Source organism: Quercus suber, unplaced genomic scaffold, assembly GCF_002906115.3.
Source record: "Quercus suber isolate HL8 unplaced genomic scaffold, Cork oak 2.0 scaffold_9, whole genome shotgun sequence".
In the NCBI taxonomy this organism is placed as follows: Eukaryota; Viridiplantae; Streptophyta; class Magnoliopsida; order Fagales; family Fagaceae; genus Quercus; species Quercus suber.
The window spans coordinates 216,538-239,253 of record NW_027069475.1 but is presented as its reverse complement, the minus strand read 5'-3'; the positions used below and the strand labels follow the sequence as shown (position 1 = coordinate 239,253).

General features: G+C 37.5%; 1 protein-coding gene across 3 annotated transcripts in view; it reads left to right on the top strand.

Annotated features, from left to right (window-relative positions):
• The window catches only part of LOC112005553 (uncharacterized), a 34,529-nt gene that overhangs the window by 4,655 nt on the left and 7,158 nt on the right, over positions 1–22,716 (top strand). Inside the window, exons 7-14 of one of the 3 annotated variants that reach the window (XM_065776522.1) lie at positions 8,856–8,915; positions 9,001–9,128; positions 10,452–10,719; positions 10,831–10,897; positions 11,836–11,906; positions 11,978–12,067; positions 17,561–17,669; positions 19,422–19,513. In XM_065776522.1, coding sequence (XP_065632594.1) covers positions 8,856–8,915; positions 9,001–9,128; positions 10,452–10,719; positions 10,831–10,897; positions 11,836–11,906; positions 11,978–12,067; positions 17,561–17,669; positions 19,422–19,513 — 885 coding nt within the window. Of the gene's footprint in view, positions 1–8,855; positions 8,916–9,000; positions 9,129–10,451; positions 10,720–10,830; positions 10,898–11,835; positions 11,907–11,977; positions 12,068–17,560; positions 17,670–19,421; positions 19,514–22,716 lie in introns of those variants that run through there. The other 2 variants (XM_065776521.1, XM_065776517.1) reach the window with 2 other exon arrangements.

The following is a 22,716-nucleotide window of genomic DNA, read 5'->3' as shown; positions in this document are numbered from 1 at the left end:
CAAGGTAGGCTCCATTCTTATTGTTCTTATGAGAAGTTTAGTGTCCCATTTGTGTATTAATTGGAGGGAGGGACATGAAATGTTTAAATGATTGTTTTTGTGATTTCAAATGACTAATGTTGTTAACACTAAGGCTTTAATTTGAATGCGGCTTGGAACTGGAATGCAGGGTCACAATTCTACTTCTAAATTTATCCGAATCACAATTCTACTTCTAAATTTATCCGAATTGATATTGCACCAGATTAATGTTTCTATTCCTTGGATGAACATTGGAATATGTAACTTGAGAGCTCTGGATGGGTCAATAAATTTATAAAAGAACATGTTGAAGAAAGTAATATCTAGAGAAAATATGATTTCAAGTTTTGTTATTCTAAGAAATTTAATAGATTAGGCCAAGTAAGTAATAGCAAATTTCCTAGTTTTTTAATTATCTAAAACTTAATATATTTTTTTGATAAGTAAAAAGATGTATATTCAAAGAGCTACCTCATGAAAAACAAAAGGTAGAGCAAGGAGAACAGAGAAGGAAACAAACAAAAAGAAAAGACAACAGAACAAGCATAAACCAACAAAGAACTAAGTACAGAGCAGAGAATTAAGGAACAAAGGGAGAGAGTCACTAGAGGTGATTCCCCAAGCCCTAGTCCAATTAAATAGGGAACCACTAAAGAAAGCGAGCAACTGGTCAATGGATTTGTTCGTATCCTCAAAGGTTCGCCAATTCCGCTCCCTCCAGATACACCACATTAGGCACAAAGGAGCTAAATTCCAAATGCTAGAAGAGTGCTTTCCAAACCAATTCCACCAACCAAAAAGCGTCTCTGCAACCGATCTTGCCAGAACCCAAGAGATCCCAAAAGATCTAAAAACTAAGCTCTACAGCTGAAAAGCTTTTTCACAATGGAGTAGCAAATGGTTCACCGTCTCCCCGTTACAACGGCACATAATGCACCGGTTAACAAAAGCAACTCCTCTACGCCTCAGAATGTCCCCTGTAAGAATCTTCTCCCAAGTTGCAGTCCAAACAAAGAAAGAGACGTGTGGAGGAGCCTTAACCTTCCAAATACCTTTCCAAGGAAAGATAATAGGCAAAGGACAACGAAGCTTATTGTAGAAAGAGCGGATGTCAAAATCCCCATTCTTCGTCAACTTCCACCTCATACGGTCTCCGAGCTCAGATCGAGGTAAATTTGAACCCAAGATACGAATGAATTCATCCACCTCACCCATCTCCCAATCATTTGGATCCCTTAATAAATGAACATTCCAGCTTCTCCGAGCCTCCATCTCCAACCTTTCGAGAGACAAGGCCATCGATGCCTCTCTATTAGAAGCAATCCCATACACTATTGGGAAGGATAGATGGAGTGGTAAGTCCCCACACCACCTATCTGTCCAAAACTTCACTTTATCCCCCACCCCTACCTCAAACTGAATGCATTTACTAAACACCTCCCAACCTTTTCGAATACTTCTCCATAAACCACACCCATAGGCACTCTTATCCAGCTTGGAAGACCAACCCCCCCACTCTTCCCCGAACTTTGAAACTACAACCCTCCTCCAAAGACGAGTCTCCTCCACCCCAAATCGCCATAACCATTTTCCTAGTAAGGCTTTATTAAAAGTAGTTATTTTCCTTACTCCCAGACCACCGTTCGCCTTAGGAGCACACACCTTATCCCACCCCACCAAGTGAGCCTTCGAATCCCCCCACAAGAAGTCCTTTTGCATCTTCTCAATCTTATTAGCCACATGCGATGGGATGGTAAAAAGAGACAAATAATAAGTAGGAAGGCTGGCTAGCGAACTCTTAAGTAACGTCAGTCTTCCACCTTTTGACAAATACAGCTTCTTCCACCCAGCTCGCTTCCGCTTAATTTTCTCCAAAATAGAATTCCAAATAGAGGGAGACTTATGAGAAGCCCCCAACGGCATACCTAGATAAGTCATAGGCAAAGTCCCAATCCTACAACTTAGAATCTCTGCCAAGGCATGCACATTATTAACCTCTCCTATTGGAACCATCTTGCTTTTCAGGACATTAACCTTCAAACTTGTCATAGCTTGAAAATAAAGGAGAAGCATCCGAACGTGAAGGATCTGCTCCACTTCCGCATCACAAAAAAGAATAGTGTCATCCGCAAACAGAAGATGAGAGACACATTCCCCTTCACCCCGTCTACCATCAGCCTTAAAACCCTTGATCAAGCCAGCACTTTCAACTCTTTTCAACATCCTGCTTAAAATCTCCATAATAACCAGAAACAACATAGGAGATAGCGGGTTCCCTTGTCTCAGACCCCTCGAGCTCCTAAAAAAGTCAGCTGGAGTCCCATTAACCAAAATAGAGAATTGAACAATTGAAATACAAGTACGGATCCATCTACACCACTTCTCCCCAAAGCCCATTCTCTTCAAGAGATCTAGCAAAGCCTCCCAATTCACGTGATCATAAGCTTTCTCAATATCTAGCTTACAAATAACCCCCGGAGTCTTACTCTTAATTCGACTATCAACGCACTCATTAGCAATAAGAACTGAGTCAAGAATCTGTCTACCTCCCACAAAACTATTCTGGGACTCAGAGATCAGTTGATTTAAAACCAGCTTCAAACGATTTGCCAAAACCTTAGACAAGATCTTGTACAAGCTCCCTACCAAGCTAATAGGCCTGAAATCTCGAATATTGGAAGCATCATTCTTCTTAGGAATTAAGGCTATGAAAGTAGCGTTCAGAGATTTCTCAAACTTATTGTGAAGATAAAACTCCTCAAAAATTGCTAGAACATCTCTTTCCACCACTCTCCAACAATGGTGAAAGAAGGCCATAAAAAAACCATCTGGACCTGGGGCTTTATCTCCAGCCAACTTATTAATAGCTAGAAGAATCTCCTCCTTCTCAAACCTCCTTTCAAGCCAGCACCTCTTCGACCCAACAATCTGATCAAACTCCAAACTTTCCGCCAAAGGCCTTCACTCCTCTGTCTCTTGATACAAATTTTTATAAAATTGAACCACTTGAGCAGCCACCTCAGACTCCTCCTCATAAACCACCCCATCCACCTCTAAAATGCTTAGATGGTTAAACCTTCTACGGGAATTAGCCATCTTATGGAAGAATTTAGTATTATTATCTCCTTCCTTAATCCATAACATTCTTGATTTCTGTCTCCATGAGATTTCTTCCAAAGAGAGAAGATTCTCTACTTCGGATCTCACCACAATTCTCTCACGTCTCTGCATCAGAGAGGCCAAACTCCCCTTCCTTGGCATCAAGCAATTTCAAAGCCTTTAATAATTGAGACTTTTTGCGTTCGACATGACCAAACTCCGAATGGTTCCACTGAATGATATCATCTTTCAAGGCCTTCAATTTTTTGGCAAACACAAAGCTAGGAGTACTAGAGAAAGAATGCCGATTCCACCAAGAGTGAACTCTATCAATGAACCCGTCCGTCTTTAACCACATATTCTCAAACCTAAACGGACTTTTCCCCCTTGCCATTCCCCCTACCTCCACTAGAATTGGGAAATGATCTGAAACAGGACGAGGTAAAATCCGCTGGATCACATCTGAGTATTGCTCTTCCCAATCGTGAGACACCAAAACTCTGTCTATCCTAGACATCGAAGGCTGATCGGAGCCGCTAGACCAGGTAAAACTCCCTCCCTCCAAAGGCAAATCAATCAAATTAAGGTCCTCAATGAACTCCGAAAAAAGTTCCATAGCCGGAGTAAGACGGGAGTTACCCAACCGTTCACTCGGGAAACGAACAATATTAAAATCCCCAATGCAACACCAAGGGACGTTCCAGTATTGCTGAATACCAACCAACTCGTCCCACATAAGCCCCCTCGCATTATTATCAATTGGGCCATAAACCCCAGAACACGCCCAGGTAAAGCCATCCCCCACCCCTTTCCACAGAACTGACACAGAAAAGGAACCCAGCAGAAAGTCCAACCTCTCTAAGACCCTCCTATCCCACATCAGCAAAACCCCACCAGCCGTTTGGACAGCATCTAAAGCCACCCAATCCCCATAAGGACAGCTCCACAAGCTGCCAACCATTTGCCTGTCCAAGCCAGAAAGCTTAGTCTCTTGAAGGCAAATTACATCACACTTCCACTCACGCAATAAATTTTTCACAACTGACCGTTTCCGACAATCATTCAAACCCCTAACATTCCAAGAAAGAATTTTTAAATTCATAAAGACATGAAAATCCCAACTGATGTATTGGCTCAGCAACCAACACTCTACCTGCCATCATGGTTAACCGAAGATTGCAAGTTCCTCAGGTCTCTCTTCCCTCTATTCTTTTTAATGACAACTTTTCTAGGAACTGTAACTTTCCTGTTCAACACTTTGACATCCTCCGTCTCCTTCTCAATCTTTTGTAACAAAGCAATACATAACTTCTCATGTCGACTCAGAGAAAGCCCAACCAGCTTACTAAAACCAGGAAGTCTGTTTTTCACCCAACTAGAAATATCCAACGTATCCACACACTCCAATGCCTCATTACCACAGTTCAACTCAGCTGACAAAGGCAGCCCAAAGGGAGTGATAGACATCAGAGGGATTGATAAGCTATCCTCTCCACCCAAACCCATATCTGAATTATTCAACTCTTCCACCACCAAAGCACTCTCCCCAGGGGCATCACCCATTGCCTTCGTGGGTATCACACCCAAACCCATATCTGAATTGTTCAACTCTTCCACCACCAAAACTCCCTCCCCAGGGGCATCACCCACTGCCTTCGTGTGTAACACACCCGAACCCCTATCTGAATTATTCAACTCTTCCACCACTAAAACTCTCTCCCTAGGGGCATCACCCACTGCCTTCATGGGTATCACCGCTAAACTGGATTGATCATGTTCTAGTACACCTGTCGGCCTGGAGTTGGCACAACTGTCCCAGCCACCTTCAACCCCATAGTTGACACCCAAGTCCACAAACCCAGCCCTCGACAAGCTCAAAAAGAAGCCAGAAAGGAAGAGAAGAGAAGAGAAGAGATCCACCGATGATCGCGAAAACGCCAAATCAGACTTACTCGGTGATAAAATGGGCTCATCGGAGCTAGTTCCGGCAAAGGATGGGCCGTTGGCCACCGTCGGAGGCTGAGAACCTCGGCCCAGCACCACTGGCTCAAGATCGGGGCATTGGGGCCATGGGGCTCGCCTCCTTCATCGGAACGTGGGTTGGTCTTTCTTCTCCAGACAGAGAGCTCTCGCCCACTTCAAAAAGACTTGGGCCAGAGCAAGTGGAGTTAAAAGAACCCACACCTGGGTCGGTCAGCAGTGGGCTTGTGGCAAGGCCCAGAACTTGTTTAATTCCAGCCTGTTTGGTTTCCCTTGCAACCCATTTAAGGGCCTTAGTAACTCCTATATTGCAATCCGAAGCCACTGCACGTGATTCCCTTCTGGACTTCATTTCTCCCACTTTCTTTCTGTCCCAGGAAACCCGTCTCCTCCCTATCACATCAACCTCCATGATAAGACCTCTTCCTGACCAGCAAGATCTCCTAGCATCACTCTTCTTCCCCTTATCATAATCTTTTGAATTTAAACTGAAGCTTGGGAAACGTATCCTATTGTCTACTAGATATTGCTCACCAACCTCTGCCTCCACATTAATGCTCTACTTCCTCCTGTCCCCTCCCACCACCTCCATCTTATCAACCTTACCCACCGGAAAAACCCCCACTTTGGCACCTTGAAGTCTCAGATTCACCCCCTTCTTCTCATCCAGCTGCTTAAGGTGCATTCTATCCTCTGTTCTTCCATGGAAGCCTTGTACAACTTCAGCAAAAGTTCTAGAATTTTGAGCTTCCAAGTTATACCTCTGCACCTGAGGAAAAAACCTTGGAAGACCAAAACCACCCATTGCATAATGGGAAGGGTTCAACAGCTTTCTTAGTTCAAGGCCAAAGGCCCTCCAACCAAATTTCTCTTTGCCTTCAGGGATAATAATTGACCTCTTACATCCACCAACTTTGAGTTCAGTCAATAGCAAGAACTGACTAGAAGAGTTGATGCTCCTTTGGAGAGTAAAAGCAGTGTCACCTTCTCTGAAAATAAAAAACTGCTTGGAGCTCTCCCCAACAACAAAGTCTTCAATATTATTCATCAGCCATAGTGCTGCATTCTTGCCCATGAAAACTGATCTCATAAAGAATCTGCCCCTCTCAAAGATCCGTAGCAAGAAGTAACGGCCCCCTTCCTCTAAAACTAATTTAAAGAATTTGGACTCAATGAAGAAACTACGAACTCCCCCCCATACTTTTACTCACCCCTCATCAAATTCGAAAAAAAAGTCAGCTATGCATTTTCCACCATGAGAATCTGACTTGAATTTATTGAGATCAATCCTAGGGATTAGTGATAGTGGTTTAGGAGGAAAAAGAAACAGGAAAAGACTAAAGATCCTAAAAAAGAAAGAAAGATGAGTGAAATGTTGCAGCATCTGCAAAGTGGTGGGTGAAATTATGAATGTGTCTGTCTTCATGTTCTCTGCAATAACACATCAATATCATGAACTATTCCCCTTGCCAATGGTTGTCAAATTGTCAAATTTGAAAGAGAGAATAAAAGTGGGGAGGAGGGATGACTGCATTAAATGGGGTTTGAATGCTGTCAGTTGCTGTCAGTAAATGCAGCTGGGCATCGAGGCTTTTTGGGGAGAGAGATAGCTGCAGTCATTACTCATTAGATACTTGGACATTGTCTAGAGTTGTAGAAGTGAGTGCTCAGGCTTGCAATGCTGTCATTAAAGCAGCTGGCCATTGAATTGGAACCTGTGCTAAGGATGTGTTAACAATGGGCTGTAGACATAGAAATGTGGTGGTACCTAATAAGAATTGGTAATTCAATAATCTTAGTTATTTGGAATTGTTATTATTAACCCTCCTGGCTTCCCCCTAGAATCATATTGATGCATTTTTTAAGTCATAGAACTGAACATGGAAGAAAAAATCTAACTTTTGGGCATAATCAAAGAAACAGAAATTACTTTACAAAAAGGCATGTTATAGAACCTATTGTTTGTTAAATTACTTTACAAAAATTTGTTGTAAAACTTATTGTTATATAGAAGCATGTTGCAAAACCTGTTGTTAGAATAACTAATAGAGCCTAAACCATGTTAATCCTATTTTGAAATAATTTGATAGACCTAATTTTTTCATGCAACACATTGAAAAGTTTGGAAAGCACAGACGCACAGACGCGCCATGTGGCTGTTGGCACGGTGGTGTCTGTGATGTTTGTTTTCCGATTCTGGCCAATACGGTCTGAAACGGGCCCAGAATCAAGACCGATATGGGCCCAAATAAGTGTTAAAAAAAAAAAAAAGGTAAATTTTTTTGCTAGTTTAAAGAAAAAACCCTAAACTCATCTCAAACTCCCTTTGACTCTCTTGTTCTCTCCGTCTCCCCTCTCTTTCTCTAATTCACAGCTTTCCCTTAGACTCACTACATCTACTATTGCTCTTAAATTGGTATATGTTTACCATTATATGAAAAAATATGCTTAGCAATGTATAGAAAAAATATATATATGTATTTAATAATTTATTAATAAATGTATTCTGCCGCACCCGCACCCTATTTTTTCAAAAATTGCTAAGTTGCCACACCGCACCCGCACCCGAACCCGAATCCGCACCTGTGCTTCCTAGTGAAAAATACTTTCATTATAATATTTTAATGCACTAGGTACATATGATTTATATTCTATATGTACAATTAATATATTAAGAATTTGGCACTTTGCTTTACTCGGGCTAGCACCTTTTTGTTGCCTCACACCTCGGGCGATACTTGCCTTTTGCCTTTTGCCTTTGACAACCTTGGCCAAGACTTGCACCAATTCCCTTAGGGAAAGATATCTTTAATTGTTAAAATTACAAATTTGTTGCCAATACGGTCATACAATTACCTTGGTGTTGACCATTATGTGATACTTTATGCGCAAGAACCAAGGTGAGAGTGGTTCAATCTTTTCTACATTCTACACTAAGGTGGCCTGGGAGCTGTGGTCATGCCTTATTCTGTGTTGGAAGGGAAGTTTTGGAAGAGCAGTAATGGAGAGATTTGGAAAGCCATTCCTTTGTATTTAATGTGGTGTCTTTGGAGAGAGAGAAATGCTCATTGCTTTGAGGGGAAAGAGCTGAGTTTGGTGAAGCTGAAGTTCTTAATTTTGAAGAATATATGATTGGACTTCAACTTTTCATATTTTTTCTACTATGAACTTCCTAGAGTTCATGGGTAAATTGAACTTCTGTTAGTTATTATCCTATTTTTATTTCTTGATTGTTCTTTTTCTTTTTCTTGGGCTTTCATTTGTATACTTACTGTGTACTAGTGTTGATCCCCTTTTGTGTTTTTTATGATTTTTATCACTTTTATATAAGCATACAACTGCAATGTGGGAAACTTCACCCTAGCTTAAATGACACTTCCTCCCATTGTAAAAGCAGGCGGAGGGGTATGGTCATGGGTTCAAGACAATCAGGTGTGTGTGTCTGTGTGCAACTTACCAAAAAATCAAAAGAAAAAATACTAGTCATATTGAATGGTTTCGACTAGCCTGCACCAACTCTTTTTGCTTGAAGATGGGCTATTGCATTTGCTTTGAGGCAAAATTTTTTATGCCAGAGGCTGGATAAATTTTGTGTATATTTGTTAAGGTTTCTGGTGCATTTTTACGTCAGTATTGGAACAGTTTGATCACATTGTATCCTGTTCTATAAGTTTTAATCATGCACTTTATATCTTTTAGGGATTTCTTTCCTTCACTCCTTTTCGAACATCTTATGTCTGATTTCATTATTCTAGGTGGAGGGCATATTGGTACGAGCTGCAGATGAGTTGCAGGCCCTTCAAGAAGAGCGCAAGGTGGATATTAATTAGGAGATTCACAATATTCAATATCATGTAATATCTTCTTCAATATCTTAATGCTATCTTCTGGGTTTTCCAGAAAGTGGATCCTCAGACTGCCGAAGCCCTAGACCAGTTTTTGTTGAAACTGAAAGCTTGTGCAACAGGAGATTCATCTTTTACCTTTATCCTGGACGATCCTGCTGGAAACAGCTTCATCGAGAACCTGTAAGAGAGGACTTTGTATGATAGGGAAGCTTTAGTTATTATTACATGATAGGGGAACTTTATGTTTCTGAACTGTTGTTCTTTTTATGGTTTTGTGTGTTATTTTATTTTATTTCTTTTTATAGCTTATTTTGGTGGTACTTTGTTTGATTGTTCCTTTTAGTGGACTCACCAATTGAGATTCCATTCTAATTTTTATTGAGTCTCTATCTCTTTGTACATAATCTTTTGTATTTTTTGTAATTCTTTAGGCTACTTCACGCCTTTTTTGCATTCTCTTTTCAATAAACAAAGAGTTGTTTTGCGTGTTATTCTTGATGGTTGGATTAAACTGAATGCTATTATGGTTGCATAAATGACCCCTGCCAAGAGTGTTGTAGCTTAGTGGCATTGCCTAGTCTCCATTATAAGGAGAAATAGGGTTCAAATCCTCAAACCCCCACTTGTTGCAATGTTTGAATTGTCAAAAAAAAAAAAAAATGACCCCCCCTTGTGGTTTCTCATGGATGGGAGAATATAATTAACATGTAGCTGGGACCAAGGTTATAATAATTGCGATTCAGATTGTACATTAGTATGATTCTACGATTGCACTCTGTTCAAATGATCCATATTGCATGGTGATTGGTTGAGGAGCAAGATTGGAGGGGATCACAGTAGGATAGTGGGATTGGTAAGGTCACACAGATCCTACCATTTAAGCCTTTGTGGGCTTTATTTTTGCTTTGGGCTAACTAAATTTTGGACTGTTTTGATTGTGCTTTAATTATTTAGGTTGTTTTAGACATTTTTAAAACAAAAAAAGCCCTAGAATAGATCATATTTAACCTATCAAAGGATCTCACTTCATTTTTCAAGCTCAAGCTTTGATCTTCCACTTCCACAGTGCAACCCATCGAGCTTTAATCGGTTGTCTAGCTATGCTTTTCTTCTTTGTCTTCTTACATAATTCATTTTCATTTTTCTTGATCATAGCCACTTTTTGTGAATGGGTATAGTCAAACTCAAAACTCTTTAATTCAGACTTGACTCTTTTGTGTGTTTGGGATAATTTAATATTTTTAGTAAAATATATGTAGAATATTATCTTATTTCTGTATGGGTCTATGAGTTATTTAATTTTCTGTAATGGGTCTTTTAAATTCATCTTCTTTATAGTGACAGTACAAAACTTTGTAGTTTGAGTTGTTATTCAGATGGCTCAATAAGTAAAGCAAAATTTTGTCATTTTGACCATTTAATGCATAGATGATCACAAATTGGGTTACATTGAATCCTCAGCTACTCATGTTTTAGTTTAATCTTATAATAATCTGTGAATAGGTATGCTCCATCCCCAGACCCATCTTTGAGTATCAAATTCTATGAGCGAACTCCAGAGCAACAAGCAACATTGGGATATTCTGTTGACCCTTCACAGTCGGGAGATCATCGTGAGGGAACATCAATGGAGCAAATAAGTGGTGCTTCTGATGAAGTAAGAAGAGAGCCACATGGATCTGTTGGAGCAACAGCTGCTCATCGGGCTATTGCTCAGAGTAATACTGCTGAGATTGTGGATACTGTATTTCGATACACTGCACCTGAAGAGGTAAGGCAGTTACACAATGTTCAGTCGATTTAAATTCTGGCATCTTATCCCATGTAACTTAATTTTTACAGAAGTTAATTACATCACTTTACGCCTACTTGCGTTTGACAGGTGATGACTTTCCCATCAACCTGTGGAACTTGTGGCATCGCGTGTGAGACTCGAATGTTTGTTACTAGTATCCTTATTTCATTTGACAATGCATAGTTTCCTGATGTTTGTCCTCTAGCATTGGGGCCAAAGATTTGTACAGTATTTGTATACAGTGATATTTCTAGTCATTTCTGTTCCCAGTTACTTTGTCACATTAATTGTGCTTGATTTAGTGCATTATATCCTTCTCTCTCTCTCTCTCTCTCTCACACACACACACACACAGAGACCCTATAGCCCTCTAGGTTTAAGAGTGTAAACTTGTTAAAGAATAGTAGCATTTTAAACTCCATGCAGAAAGGCAATAAAAGGAAGTATGTATGTTAACGTTTTAGGGGAGGTCTAGATTTCAAAGCCATCTTAAGCTTAGATCAATGGGGACTACTGAGATGCACGTAGACATTTTTTTTGGGAGAGGAATATGTTAAAGGACCAAATGGTACGAGGATGGGGAGAGTTAAGGATGTTAGATGTAATTCTTTAATTGAAATTGCTCCAAGCAAGAACTTTTTGAAATGAAGAAACATATTGAAGGGCCAGGTGGATGGACTAGCTGAGCATCTTGAAATTTTTATAAATAGTTATTGTCTCATTGGCAAAATCTCCGTATTTTGCAGTTTACTATGAAATAATAATTTGATAATTTCGTGTTTGTATGTGTTATGTATTTAATTAAAAAGAAAATCTATTTTTAGTTATGAACTATGGGATGAAGTTAGTTCTTGAGAGAAAAGTTAGCTACTACACAGTGTTTTGTTTGTAACCTGAAGATTGCTATTAGGACTGTCAGGGTTGTCAAATACTAGCATGATGCTGAAAGTTGGGACCAAAACTTGGGATAATTTGGTTGAGTACTTAAGTATTTTTTCAAATTAAATTCTGTTTATTTATTTATTTATCTTTAATTATCTATCATTTGGATCAGAATTAGAATTTACCTTGTTGAACTTAAACCATAAATAGAAATTCCCTACTTCCAAGAAGTAATCGTCATGGCATCCACTTGTGATGCTTGTGGTTACCGCAATTCTGAGGTTTGTAGTAATTTTTTAACACTTTATTTTCTATTTCCTTCTTTTGATGATTATCATGCTTTGCTGTGCAGTTAAAGCCTGGTGGGCGAGTTCCTGAAAAAGGGAAGAGCATTTCTCTCACTGTGAGGAACAATAAAGATCTTAGTCGTGATGTAATAAAGGTTTGTTGTGATCTTAATCTGAATTTTGTACTGTTCTACATGCAACATAAAGAATATGCTTTTATACCACTGAGTTTTTTTAGATTGCTTTGGTTCACACCTATACTGATTTATTTTATTGAGAATTCAGTATTTGTATTTTACCATAGTATTCTATTTGTAATGAGTAATGATGAATTAATAACTTGAATGAAAAAAATTGTTGAAAGGAAAGTGAGACTTGCCATGAAGGGTTACATTAATTACACTGATTGTGGGGATATAAGGAGTTTTAGACATTTAAATATTGAAACTAAGGCCAACTAAACATTGGGATTATTTTGTGAAAGGAATGTTAATATTCCTATCATTAATTTTTTATCTACATCGTGCAAAATCTGGGAGACTTGTTCCTATGGGAATTCCCCTTGGTCTATTACATTTATGATGAGATTGATTTCACTAAAATTGCAGCAGCTTATTCTCTTTGAGGGTGTGAATACTTTCTCTTATGTGTGATTGCGTAGGAAAACCTAGGATTTTTTAGATTGCTTTGGTTCACACCTATACTGATTTATTTTATTGAGAATTCAGTATTTGTATTTTACCATAGTATTCTATTTGTAATGAGTAATGATGAATTAATAACTTGAATGAAAAAATTGTTGAAAGGAAAGTGAGACTTGCCATGAAGGGTTACATTAATTACACTGATTGTGGGGATATAAGGAGTTTTAGACATTTAAATATTGAAACTAAGGCCAACTAAACATTGGGATTATTTTGTGAAAGGAATGTTAATATTCCTATCATTAATTTTTTATCTACATCGTGCAAAATCTGAGAGACTTGTTCCTATGGGAATTCCCCTTGGTCTATTACATTTATGATGAGATTGATTTCACTAAAATTGCAGCAGCTTATTCTCTTTGAGGGTGTGAATACTTTCTCTTATGTGTGATTGCGTAGGAAAACCTAGGCGTGATTGCTTAGTGTTTATCATCAAACATATCCAAGACCAATTTAATTATCTAAAACCCTTAAACATTAATTCTATTTAAGAAATTTTCAAGATATCATCAAGAATAATTTAGTGCTGAATTGCTAAAAACCCTACAACAAAATTGGTGTCAAAACCCATTCAAGCTTTTGGTGGACAGATTTACCCTCTTTTATAGGAAAATGATGGCTTGACAATCATTCTATTATTTATTTTTACCATCCTTTTAATTTTAATTTCAATTTTTTTAAACAAAAAAAAAATATGTTGGGCCCATTTGTTTTAAATGTCTCTTTTTTATCTTTTAATTTGTGGGGTTGTCTAAAGGCAGCTTGAACAATGACAGGGAGAACATAGTCAATTATTAGTATTATTTGATTGGCTAAAAAAGACTAATGTAGTGAACCCATGTAACTGGGATAAGCTTAGGGTTTTTGTTTTTGTTTTTGTTTTTTTGTTTTTGTTTTTGTTTTTGTTTTTGTTTTTTTGTTTTTGTTTTTTTTTTTTTGTTTTTTTGGGTTTTTTTGAGAGGAAAGATAAGCTTGTTGTGTTGGATTTTTGGTTCATCATACTTTTCCTCCTGTTGTATTTTCATTTTTTTTTTCACATGCTCTTCACCTGCATGGGTTGAACTTCCCAGAAATTCAATTCCCTTGTGCATGTGTGCACTTTTTGTGCGGACATGCCAAGTCATTGTGTGTATGCACATGTTTTTCCATAATGGTAATTTTTTCTAACCATAAAGGAAAGAGGCATTTTTGACTGACTCAAGTATTGTATTAAAATTAATATGTAGGGAGATGTTTTGTAGGCTTTAAGCTAGCATGGTTAAGAATAGAACTTCGAACATATTGAAAAAGTGGAATGAAACAGGGTTTACCTATATAAAAATAAAAAATAAAAGAAATAAGAGTTTGGCAATGTTTCTCGACAAAAAAATACTCTGCGAGGTTGCATTAAATCTATGAATGAGATTGAGGAGCCTAGATCATTGCTAGATGATGAAATCTGCAATGTAAATAGGCCAAAGCGTATCCTGAGAAAATTATGTTGATGGAAGAAATTAATTGGAGACAAAAATCTCGGATGCTGTGGTTGAAGGAAGGGGATAAGAATACGAAGTTCTTCCACAGGCTTGCGAACTCATTCCATTGCAATCACACTATTGGGAGGCTAGTGGTGGATGGAGAGGAGGTTACCAACCAGGTAATCATTAATGCGAAGATATGGAATTTTATAAAGGTTGAGCTTGAAGCGAAGCTTTTGGACGGGTTAGATTTTTCAGCCCTAGAGGATGAGGCTTCTGGCTGGTTGAAAAGATGTTTTACAGAGGATGAGGTTTATGAGACAGTTTGCAATATGAATGGGGATAAAGTTTTGAGACCAGATGGGTTGACGATGGCATTCTTCCAAAATTGTTGGGCATTTTAAAGGCGGATGTTATGAAGGTTTCCCCCTATTTCCATGCACATGGAACATTTGAGAAAAGTTTCAATGCTACTTTTATTGCTCTTAATTCCAAAAAATCCCCGGGCAGTGGAGATCTCTAATTATTGGGATTTATAATATCATGGCAGAAGTAATCAGCTTAAAATGGTGCTTGATAAGGTGGTATCAGAGTCCGAAAATACTTTTGTAAGAGGGAGACAGATTCTGGACTCAATGTTGATTGCCAATGAATTCATTTAAATAGCCTTCTAAGGTCTGGCATACCACGGGTGTTGTGCAAGTTAATTCTGGAGAAAGCATACGATCATGTGCATTGGAATCTTGTTATATACATGCTCTAGTGATGTGGTTTTGGTCCTAGATGGAGGCAGTTAATTTTTTCATGTATATCTACAGTTCATTTTTCTGTGCTTGTGAATGACAGCCTAAGTGTTTTCTTCCGCAGGGGCTGAGACGGAGATCCTTTATCCCCTCATTTGTTCATCATTGTTATGGAGGTGCTTAGCAAGATGTTAGTGAAAGTGGGGAGAGGAAATTACATATAAGGGTTTTCAATTGGTGACTCTTCTGCTAGTCAGTCAGTAATTTCACGTCTTCTCTTTGTGGATGATACTTTGATTTTTTGTTGGGTAAATCCATAGCAAGTTTGACACTTGAAAAGTAGTCTATGTGTGGTCTTAGGTTATATCTGGTTTGAAGTTAAATTTGGAAAAATCTGAATTGGTCCCGGTTGGTGTTGTGCCAGATGTTGAATCTTTGGTATTTTGAGATGCAAGGTAGCTCAGCTACCCATTTCATATCTGGGTCTCCCCTTAGGCTCCACTTTCAAATTGAAAGTTGTGTGGAATGGAGTGTTAGAGAAAATGGAGAGATGTGTGGCCTGTTGAAAGAGAATGTTTCTTTCTAAGGGGGTTTTAATTACATTGATACGAGCACTTTATCTAGTCTACCTACCTGTGTCCTATCCTTGTTTCTAATCCCAATGAATGTTGCTCGAAGTATTGAAAAATTATAGAGGGATTTTATGTAGGGTGGGATGGGAGATGAGTTTAAGTATCACCTAGTTAGTTGAAGGGTTTGTGAATCAATTCAATATGGGGGGTTGTGCCTTTGAGATTTGGTTCTATTTACTTAGGTTTTGTTGGGAAAATGGTTGTGGCATTTCACAATGGAGAGGGATGCATTGTGGAGAAGGGTAGTGGATGCCAGATTTGGCAGTTTTTTTTTTTTTTTTTTTTTTGGGGGTGTTGGTGCTCTGATAGTGTGTAGGGACATTTTTTTTTTTTTTTTTTTTTGGGGGGTGTTGGTGCTCTGATAGTGTGTAGGGACCTTATGGGGTTTGTCTTTGGAAGAATATTAGATTCAGGATGGGGTGGGACAATTTTCATCTTTTTGTCAACTTTAAGATGCGGGATGGTTCTTCTGTTAAAATTTGGCATGATTCTTGGTGTTGTGGGCTTCCTCTGAAAGATAATTTCCCATAACTATACGATATTTCTTGTAATAGGGATGCTTTTTTAGCTGAGCTTTATCTTTCCTACGGGATATTTACCATTGGAATGTTGGTTTTGCAGTACAAGACTGGGAGTTAGAGTAGGTTGCTTTTATGGATTTGATTGGCTTAGTGAGACGGGATGGAGTGGATAAGCTGTGCTGGAAAGCCTCTTCCTGTGAGATTTTTGAAGTTAGATTCTACTATTGCCTCACATGGGGCATTTGGTGGGAGGGTAATGCTCCTACTTTTGAAGGAAGTGATAAATCAATTTAGGACTTGAAGCTTTCTTTTCTCCCAAACTTTATTCGAGTGGACAAATGCTTCTTGCTTGATAGTTGTATTTTCCATGCATCATAGTTTTCAGACTTTGTTGGTCCCTCGGTACATTGACTGTGTGGTTTGGTTCATTGTATTCTTTCATCTATTTTTCAATGAAGCATTATTACTTTTCAAAAAATAAACTAAAACTTTGACAATAAACTAATATTATTTGATAGCATACAAAAAGATAGTAAAGTTTAAGATTACACAAGCCTAGAAAGTGTATAATCTAATGGTGTTTATACATAAATAAATATATACACACACATATGTATTTATGTTTTATGTATAATTAAGTGTAATACTGCAATAAACCAATATTTTTTTAATGATATGTTGCTATTAGAATATGCCTAAATGATTAAATTCACCATTTTCAACAAACTAAGCTTTTGGGACAATCTATAATGTATTTGAGCAGGTGGTCATGAGTTGGAACGCTGTCTTCATTCTACCTCCTATTTAAATAAGTTTAACAATGTTATATGTTGGCCCCACTTATTAAGCATAGGAGTTTGGGTCCCCACGTGAGGAGGATTGTTAGAATGTTGATTAAATGATTAAATTCACCTCATTTAAAAAAAAAAAAAATCTTACTTTTTGGGCCTCGCATATTCAGGGAGTGTTATAACATTGGTTAAATGGTTAAATTTACTATTTCCTAACGGTTTAAGTTTTTGGGACAATCGATAATTTGTTAGTTGTAAAAAAGAAACTAATTTATAAGATTACACAAGTCTAGAAAGTGTGAGGAATTATACCTTGTGTTAATTGATGAAGTAGCATCATGTGTGTGTAGTGTTTCTGAGTTACTTGTAAAGCTGTGCCTATCATATTATAGCATTTCAATCCAGTTGCTGTTAATCCTTAATGTGAGTATAAATTCAAATTTTGTTGTCACCTGGGCATGAGGATAAGTTGCTTAGCTCGTCAGGGGTGAAAAACGCCAATATTACTTGGTAACTGGTTTTGGTAAGTGGGGCCAGTTGCTTGTAGGAGTTTGATTAATAGTGAGGATTGTCATATAGTATGCTTTGCGGCGTGCAACTAATCTGAGTGAAGTTCTCCTATGTCATCAAAAAAAAAAAAATCCAAATTATGTTATTTACCTTTCTTCTTGTTCTGGTTATATTTGATTATACATCTTTTTGACCTGGGATGGAGAAAACAGGCTGTTCCTTTCCTTTTAGAACTCTTTGTATATAAGGCTACACAATCTTGTCTAACAAAAGTCAATGGGGTGTACCAGTCAGATACTGCAGGTGTGAAGGTCCCAGAGCTTGACTTGGAGTTGGCTAGTGGCACCTTAGGGGGAGTTGTTACAACTGTTGAGGGTTTGATTACAAAAATTAGTGAAAGTGAGCATCACTTTTCACCCCTCTTCTTTGTCACTCTGTTTTTCCTGGGCATATGCTTAATATCTCATCTGTTTCCCCTTCATTAGATTATATAAAAAATAAATATTTTTTAAAAGAAAAAGATTTGTGCTAGATAATTGTCCTGTTATTTGACCTAACGCACCTCTTTTCTAGCTTATAATTTGTTTTTGTGGTACAAGTGGATATTGCTATTACAAATTTTATGTTCTCGAGGTCATAAATTCTGAGGTGTTCTTTAGGTGCACCTTTTTGTGGTATCTTCATAAATCATATCTCTTCTGAGGGTAATTGCTAGTAGTATTTCGAGCAGGGTTACCAATTACCAGAATAGGAAATTTCACCATGGAAAATACAACAAAAATAAACTCTTGCCATTTATTTTCAAGGCCAAATGTACTACGAGAATAAATAAAGTAGTCCCAATTAATATGATCTTATTTATTCTTTTTATCTAATTTACATATCACCCATGAGCAACTACTTCTCATCCTACTATCCAAACATTCATCAACATTTAATTCTGAAGTCTAAAATTTGCCTGTTATTGCGGGAGCATTTTCTCTTTTAGACACCAAACTCCCCTTCCACTGCCCTTTTAATTTGTTTGCCAACACCTTAGTCAATAACTTACAAATGCTACTCACCAACCCAATATGTTTAAAATTTGTACTATCAGAAGCTCTGCATTTCTTAGGCACAGGGGTGATGAAAGTGGAATTGATCAAACTCAAGAGCTATGAAATTCCAGGAAAAAACACATATTGTCAGCCTTTAGGATCTCCAGCAACCTTGAAAGGAAGCCAGAGTGAATCCATTTGGACCTGAAGCCTTATCACCATTCGTGTCCCTCAATGCTACTACAGCCTCCTCTTTTTTATAAGTTCTCTATAATCTCCTGCAATCCTTCAAACCAATTTTGGAAAAGTCTGAACCAGCAGCCCAAGGTCTCTTCACTTGACAGATTCCTTACAAAAGTTTTCATAAAATTGACTAATTCATTCTTCACCTCACTCTCCATTGTAAATACAATATCTCAATCAAATTACCTCATTTATGCAAATTTGCTAACCTATGGAAAAACTTTGTATTATTTTTGCCATCTTTAAGCCTGGTTTTCCTTGATTTTTGCTCCCAAAAAAATTCCCTCCAAACGAGCTAAGTCTTTCTACATATCCTCCCATTAGTGGGACCTCCATTGCCCTCCTCCAAGTCTAATATCTTAATTTGCCCAAACGCCTCTTTTCTCCACCCCTTCATTCCCTAAAAACATACTCCATTTCTTCAAATCCTCCTTCAAAGGTTTTTTTATTTATTTTTATTTTTATTTTAACAATCCCAAAGCTTGGTAAGCCTTGGTCATATAACTATTCCACTGGTGTCAGTAACGCCATTTGCCTTTAGCCACATATTTTCAAACCTGAATGGGTTTCTCCTCTCCTTATCAAAGAGGATAATTGTCTAGGAAGTAATTGCTGCACTGCATCCTTGAGATGCTCCTCCTATTCTACCAGGGAGAAAGTGATTACTGTTTTTGACTGCATCTGATTTAATTTTTCCTCTGCATTCAGTCATGCAGCCTTGTTTCTTTTATTTCCATTGTACTCCTCTTTTGATGTGGTCATGCATTTATTTATTTATATATATCTCTTATCTCTTTTTGATGCATTATTTATGCTAGTGTGTATCCTTAGCGGATGCACTTATTTTAAATCATATGATTTACATGTGCAGGTTTAGAGAGAGTGCATGGATTTACTTTTGGTGATAGTCTAGATAATCAAAAAAGAAGCAAATGGGAAGACTTCAAAGCAAGGCTAGACAAGGTAATAGCATGATATGGAAATAAATTTATTTAGGAAATAATAATGTAAACTTTGGTTTTTTGAAATTCTGTGATAAATAACCACGTACATATTCAAGGTGATGCAATAACAAGTGTTACCACTTACCAGCTTAGGAGAAAATTGTAATAGCTGATACCTGAAGCCTCAGATGGGTGTTTGTGTCCATTCCTTGTGGTATTCCTGAACAGCAGGCTTTTAAATTAACAGTTGGCACTGTCTCCTTATTGTTCCCTTTCTTTTGAACTTTTGCTGAGATATTTATTGTGCTGCTTAAAATGTGTGTGTGTGTGTGTATATCTTGATAAGTAAGCTGTATTCCAAGGACTAACAATGAATAAAATAAAATAAAATTAAAAAAACACAAAAACAAAGAGAAAAAAAAGATATACAAAAAATAATACTTCCTCTGTTCCAAATTGTTGGTCCTTTATTCTATTTTAGGATGTCTTAAAATGTAGTCCTCTTTGAAAAATCAGTTAAGAAAATTCCTATCTTACCAATTGCTTTATTAAAGAGTCGATACCATTCTTTTTCTAGAGTTTAAATTAATGAAGGTAGTTTTGGAAACTTGTATCTTTTTAACTAATAGACAACGCATTAAATAATTTTTGCTTAAAAAGTTGGATTTTCTAAATAGGACCAACAATTTGGGATGAATGTAGTAAATATAAAAAGAGGATTCATCTTGTGAGAGCATTTCGTCCAAGAAGTCCATGAAAGTATTGGTGGAGAAATTGGAATTAATATTCCACTCAGTCTCTTTAGAGAGTAGAACTTAAGATGTGACAATGGGAATTCTTTTCCTTTAAATGTCTGTCTGTTCCTCTCTTTTCAAATTCAACAAGAGGCATGAAGAAGTGGTTATCCTAACTACCCCACTTATTAATAATTTAACATTGCAACTGATGAAGAACCCTCATACAATTGAAATTGTCTTTGTTATTCATTATTTTAAGTTTAAAATGAAAGAGTAGCAACTTATACCTTCCTCCTCTAAGAAAATTCCTTTCCATTTAAAAAACTCTACAGAGTTCAAATTTTTTGTAAAAAATGCTCTCTCTCTCTGGAGGCCCGGCTACCTCAAATTAGTCAGAAATCTTGTGTTAGCTTAGTTTTTTGGATCAGTATGGGTGGTGTTAGAAGTTTTATCCTAACTACCCCACTATTATTAATAATTCTGATCTTGAGGGAGTGCATTTACCTGGCCCCACTATTAGGGAGTTGGTTGGAGACTTGGATAAGTCTTGGGGTAACTCTAAAGACTGGATGTTGCAATTGCGAGATGGGCGGCAGTTAGTGCTTCCACTGTCACTCTATCGCTCTCCAGATAGCATGTCGGTCTGCTCAAGTATAGAGGAAGAGTGTGTACCAGGTAGTGATGCTCTTGCTATTGAAGGGCAGAGGACTAGTTGGGTAGAGGAGGGTGAGGGGTTAGTGGAGTCTTTGTATGTGGTGCAGTGGGTGGGTGGGGCTGCTCTAATAGTGTGTAGGGACCTTATGGGGTTTGTCTTTGGAAGAATATCAGATTCAGGATGGGGTGGGACAATTTTCATCGTTTTGTCAACTTTAAGATGCGGGATGGTTCTTCTGTTAAAATTTGGCATGATTCTTGGTGTTGGGGGCTTCCTTTGAAAGATAATTTCCCATAACTATACGATATTTCTTGTAATAGGGATGCTTTTGTAGCTGAGCTTTATCTTTTCTACGGGATATTTACCGTTGGAATGTTGGTTTTGCGGTACAAGACTGGAAGTTAGAGTAGGTTGCTTTTATGGATTTGATTGGGAAGTTAGAGTAGGTTGCTTTTATGGATTTGATTGGCTTAGTGAGACGGGATGGAGTGGATAAGCTGTGCTGGAAAGCCTCTTCCTGGGAGATTTTTGAAGTTAGATTCTACTATTGCCTCATGTGGGGCATTTGGCGGGAGGGTAATGCTCCTACTTTTGAAGGAAGTGATAAATCAATTTAGGACTTGAAGCTTTCTTTTCTCCCAAACTTTATTCGAGTGGACAAATGCTTCTTGCTTGATAGTTGTACTTTCCATGCATCATAGTTTTCAGACTTTGTTGGTCCCTTGGTATATTGACTGTGTGGTTTGGTTCATTGTATTCTTTCATCTATTTTTCAATGAAGCATTATTACTTTTCAAAAAATAAACTAAAACTTTAACAATAAACTAATATTTTTTGATAGCATACAAAAAGATAGTAAAGTTTAAGATTACACAAGCCTAGAAAGTGTATAATCTAATGGTGTTTATACATAAATAAATATATATACACACACATATGTATTTATGTTTTATGTATAATTAAGTGTAATACTACAATAAACCAATATTTTTTTAATGATATGTTGCTATTAGAATATGCCTAAATGATTAGTATTTGAGCAGGTGGTCATGAGTTGGAACGTTGTCTCCATTCTACCTCCTATTTAAATAAGTTTAACAATGTTATAGATTGGCCTCACTTATTAAGCATAGGAGTTTGGGTCCCCGCGTGAGGAGGATTGTTAGAATGTTGGTTAAATGATTAAATTCACTTCATTTAAAAAAAAAAAAAAAATCTTACTTTTTGGGCCTCGCTTATTCAGGGAGTGTTATAACATTGGTTAAATGGTTAAATTTACTATTTCCTAACAGTTTAAGTTTTTGGGATAATCGATAATTTGTTAGTTGCAAAAAAGAAACTAATTTATAAGATTACACAAGTCTAGAAAGTGTGAGGAATTATACCTTGTGTTAATTGATGAAGTAGCATCATGTGTGTGTAGTGTTTCTGAGTTACTTGTAAAGCTGTGCCTATCATATTATAGCATTTCAATCCAGTTGCTGTTAATCCTTAATGTGAGTATAAATTCAAATTTTGTTGTCACCTGGGCATGAGGATAAGTTGCTTAGCTCGTCAGGGGTGAAAAACGCCAATATTACTTGGTAACTGGTTTTGGTAAGTGGGGCCAGTTGCTTGTAGGAGTTTGATTAATAGTGAGGATTGTCATATAGTATGCTTTGCGGCGTGCAACTAATCTGAGTGAAGTTCTCCTATGTCATCAAAAAAAAAAAAATCCAAATTATGTTATTTACCTTTCTTCTTGTTCTGGTTATATTTGATTATACATCTTTTTGACCTGGGATGGAGAAAACAGGCTGTTCCTTTCCTTTTAGAACTCTTTGTATATAA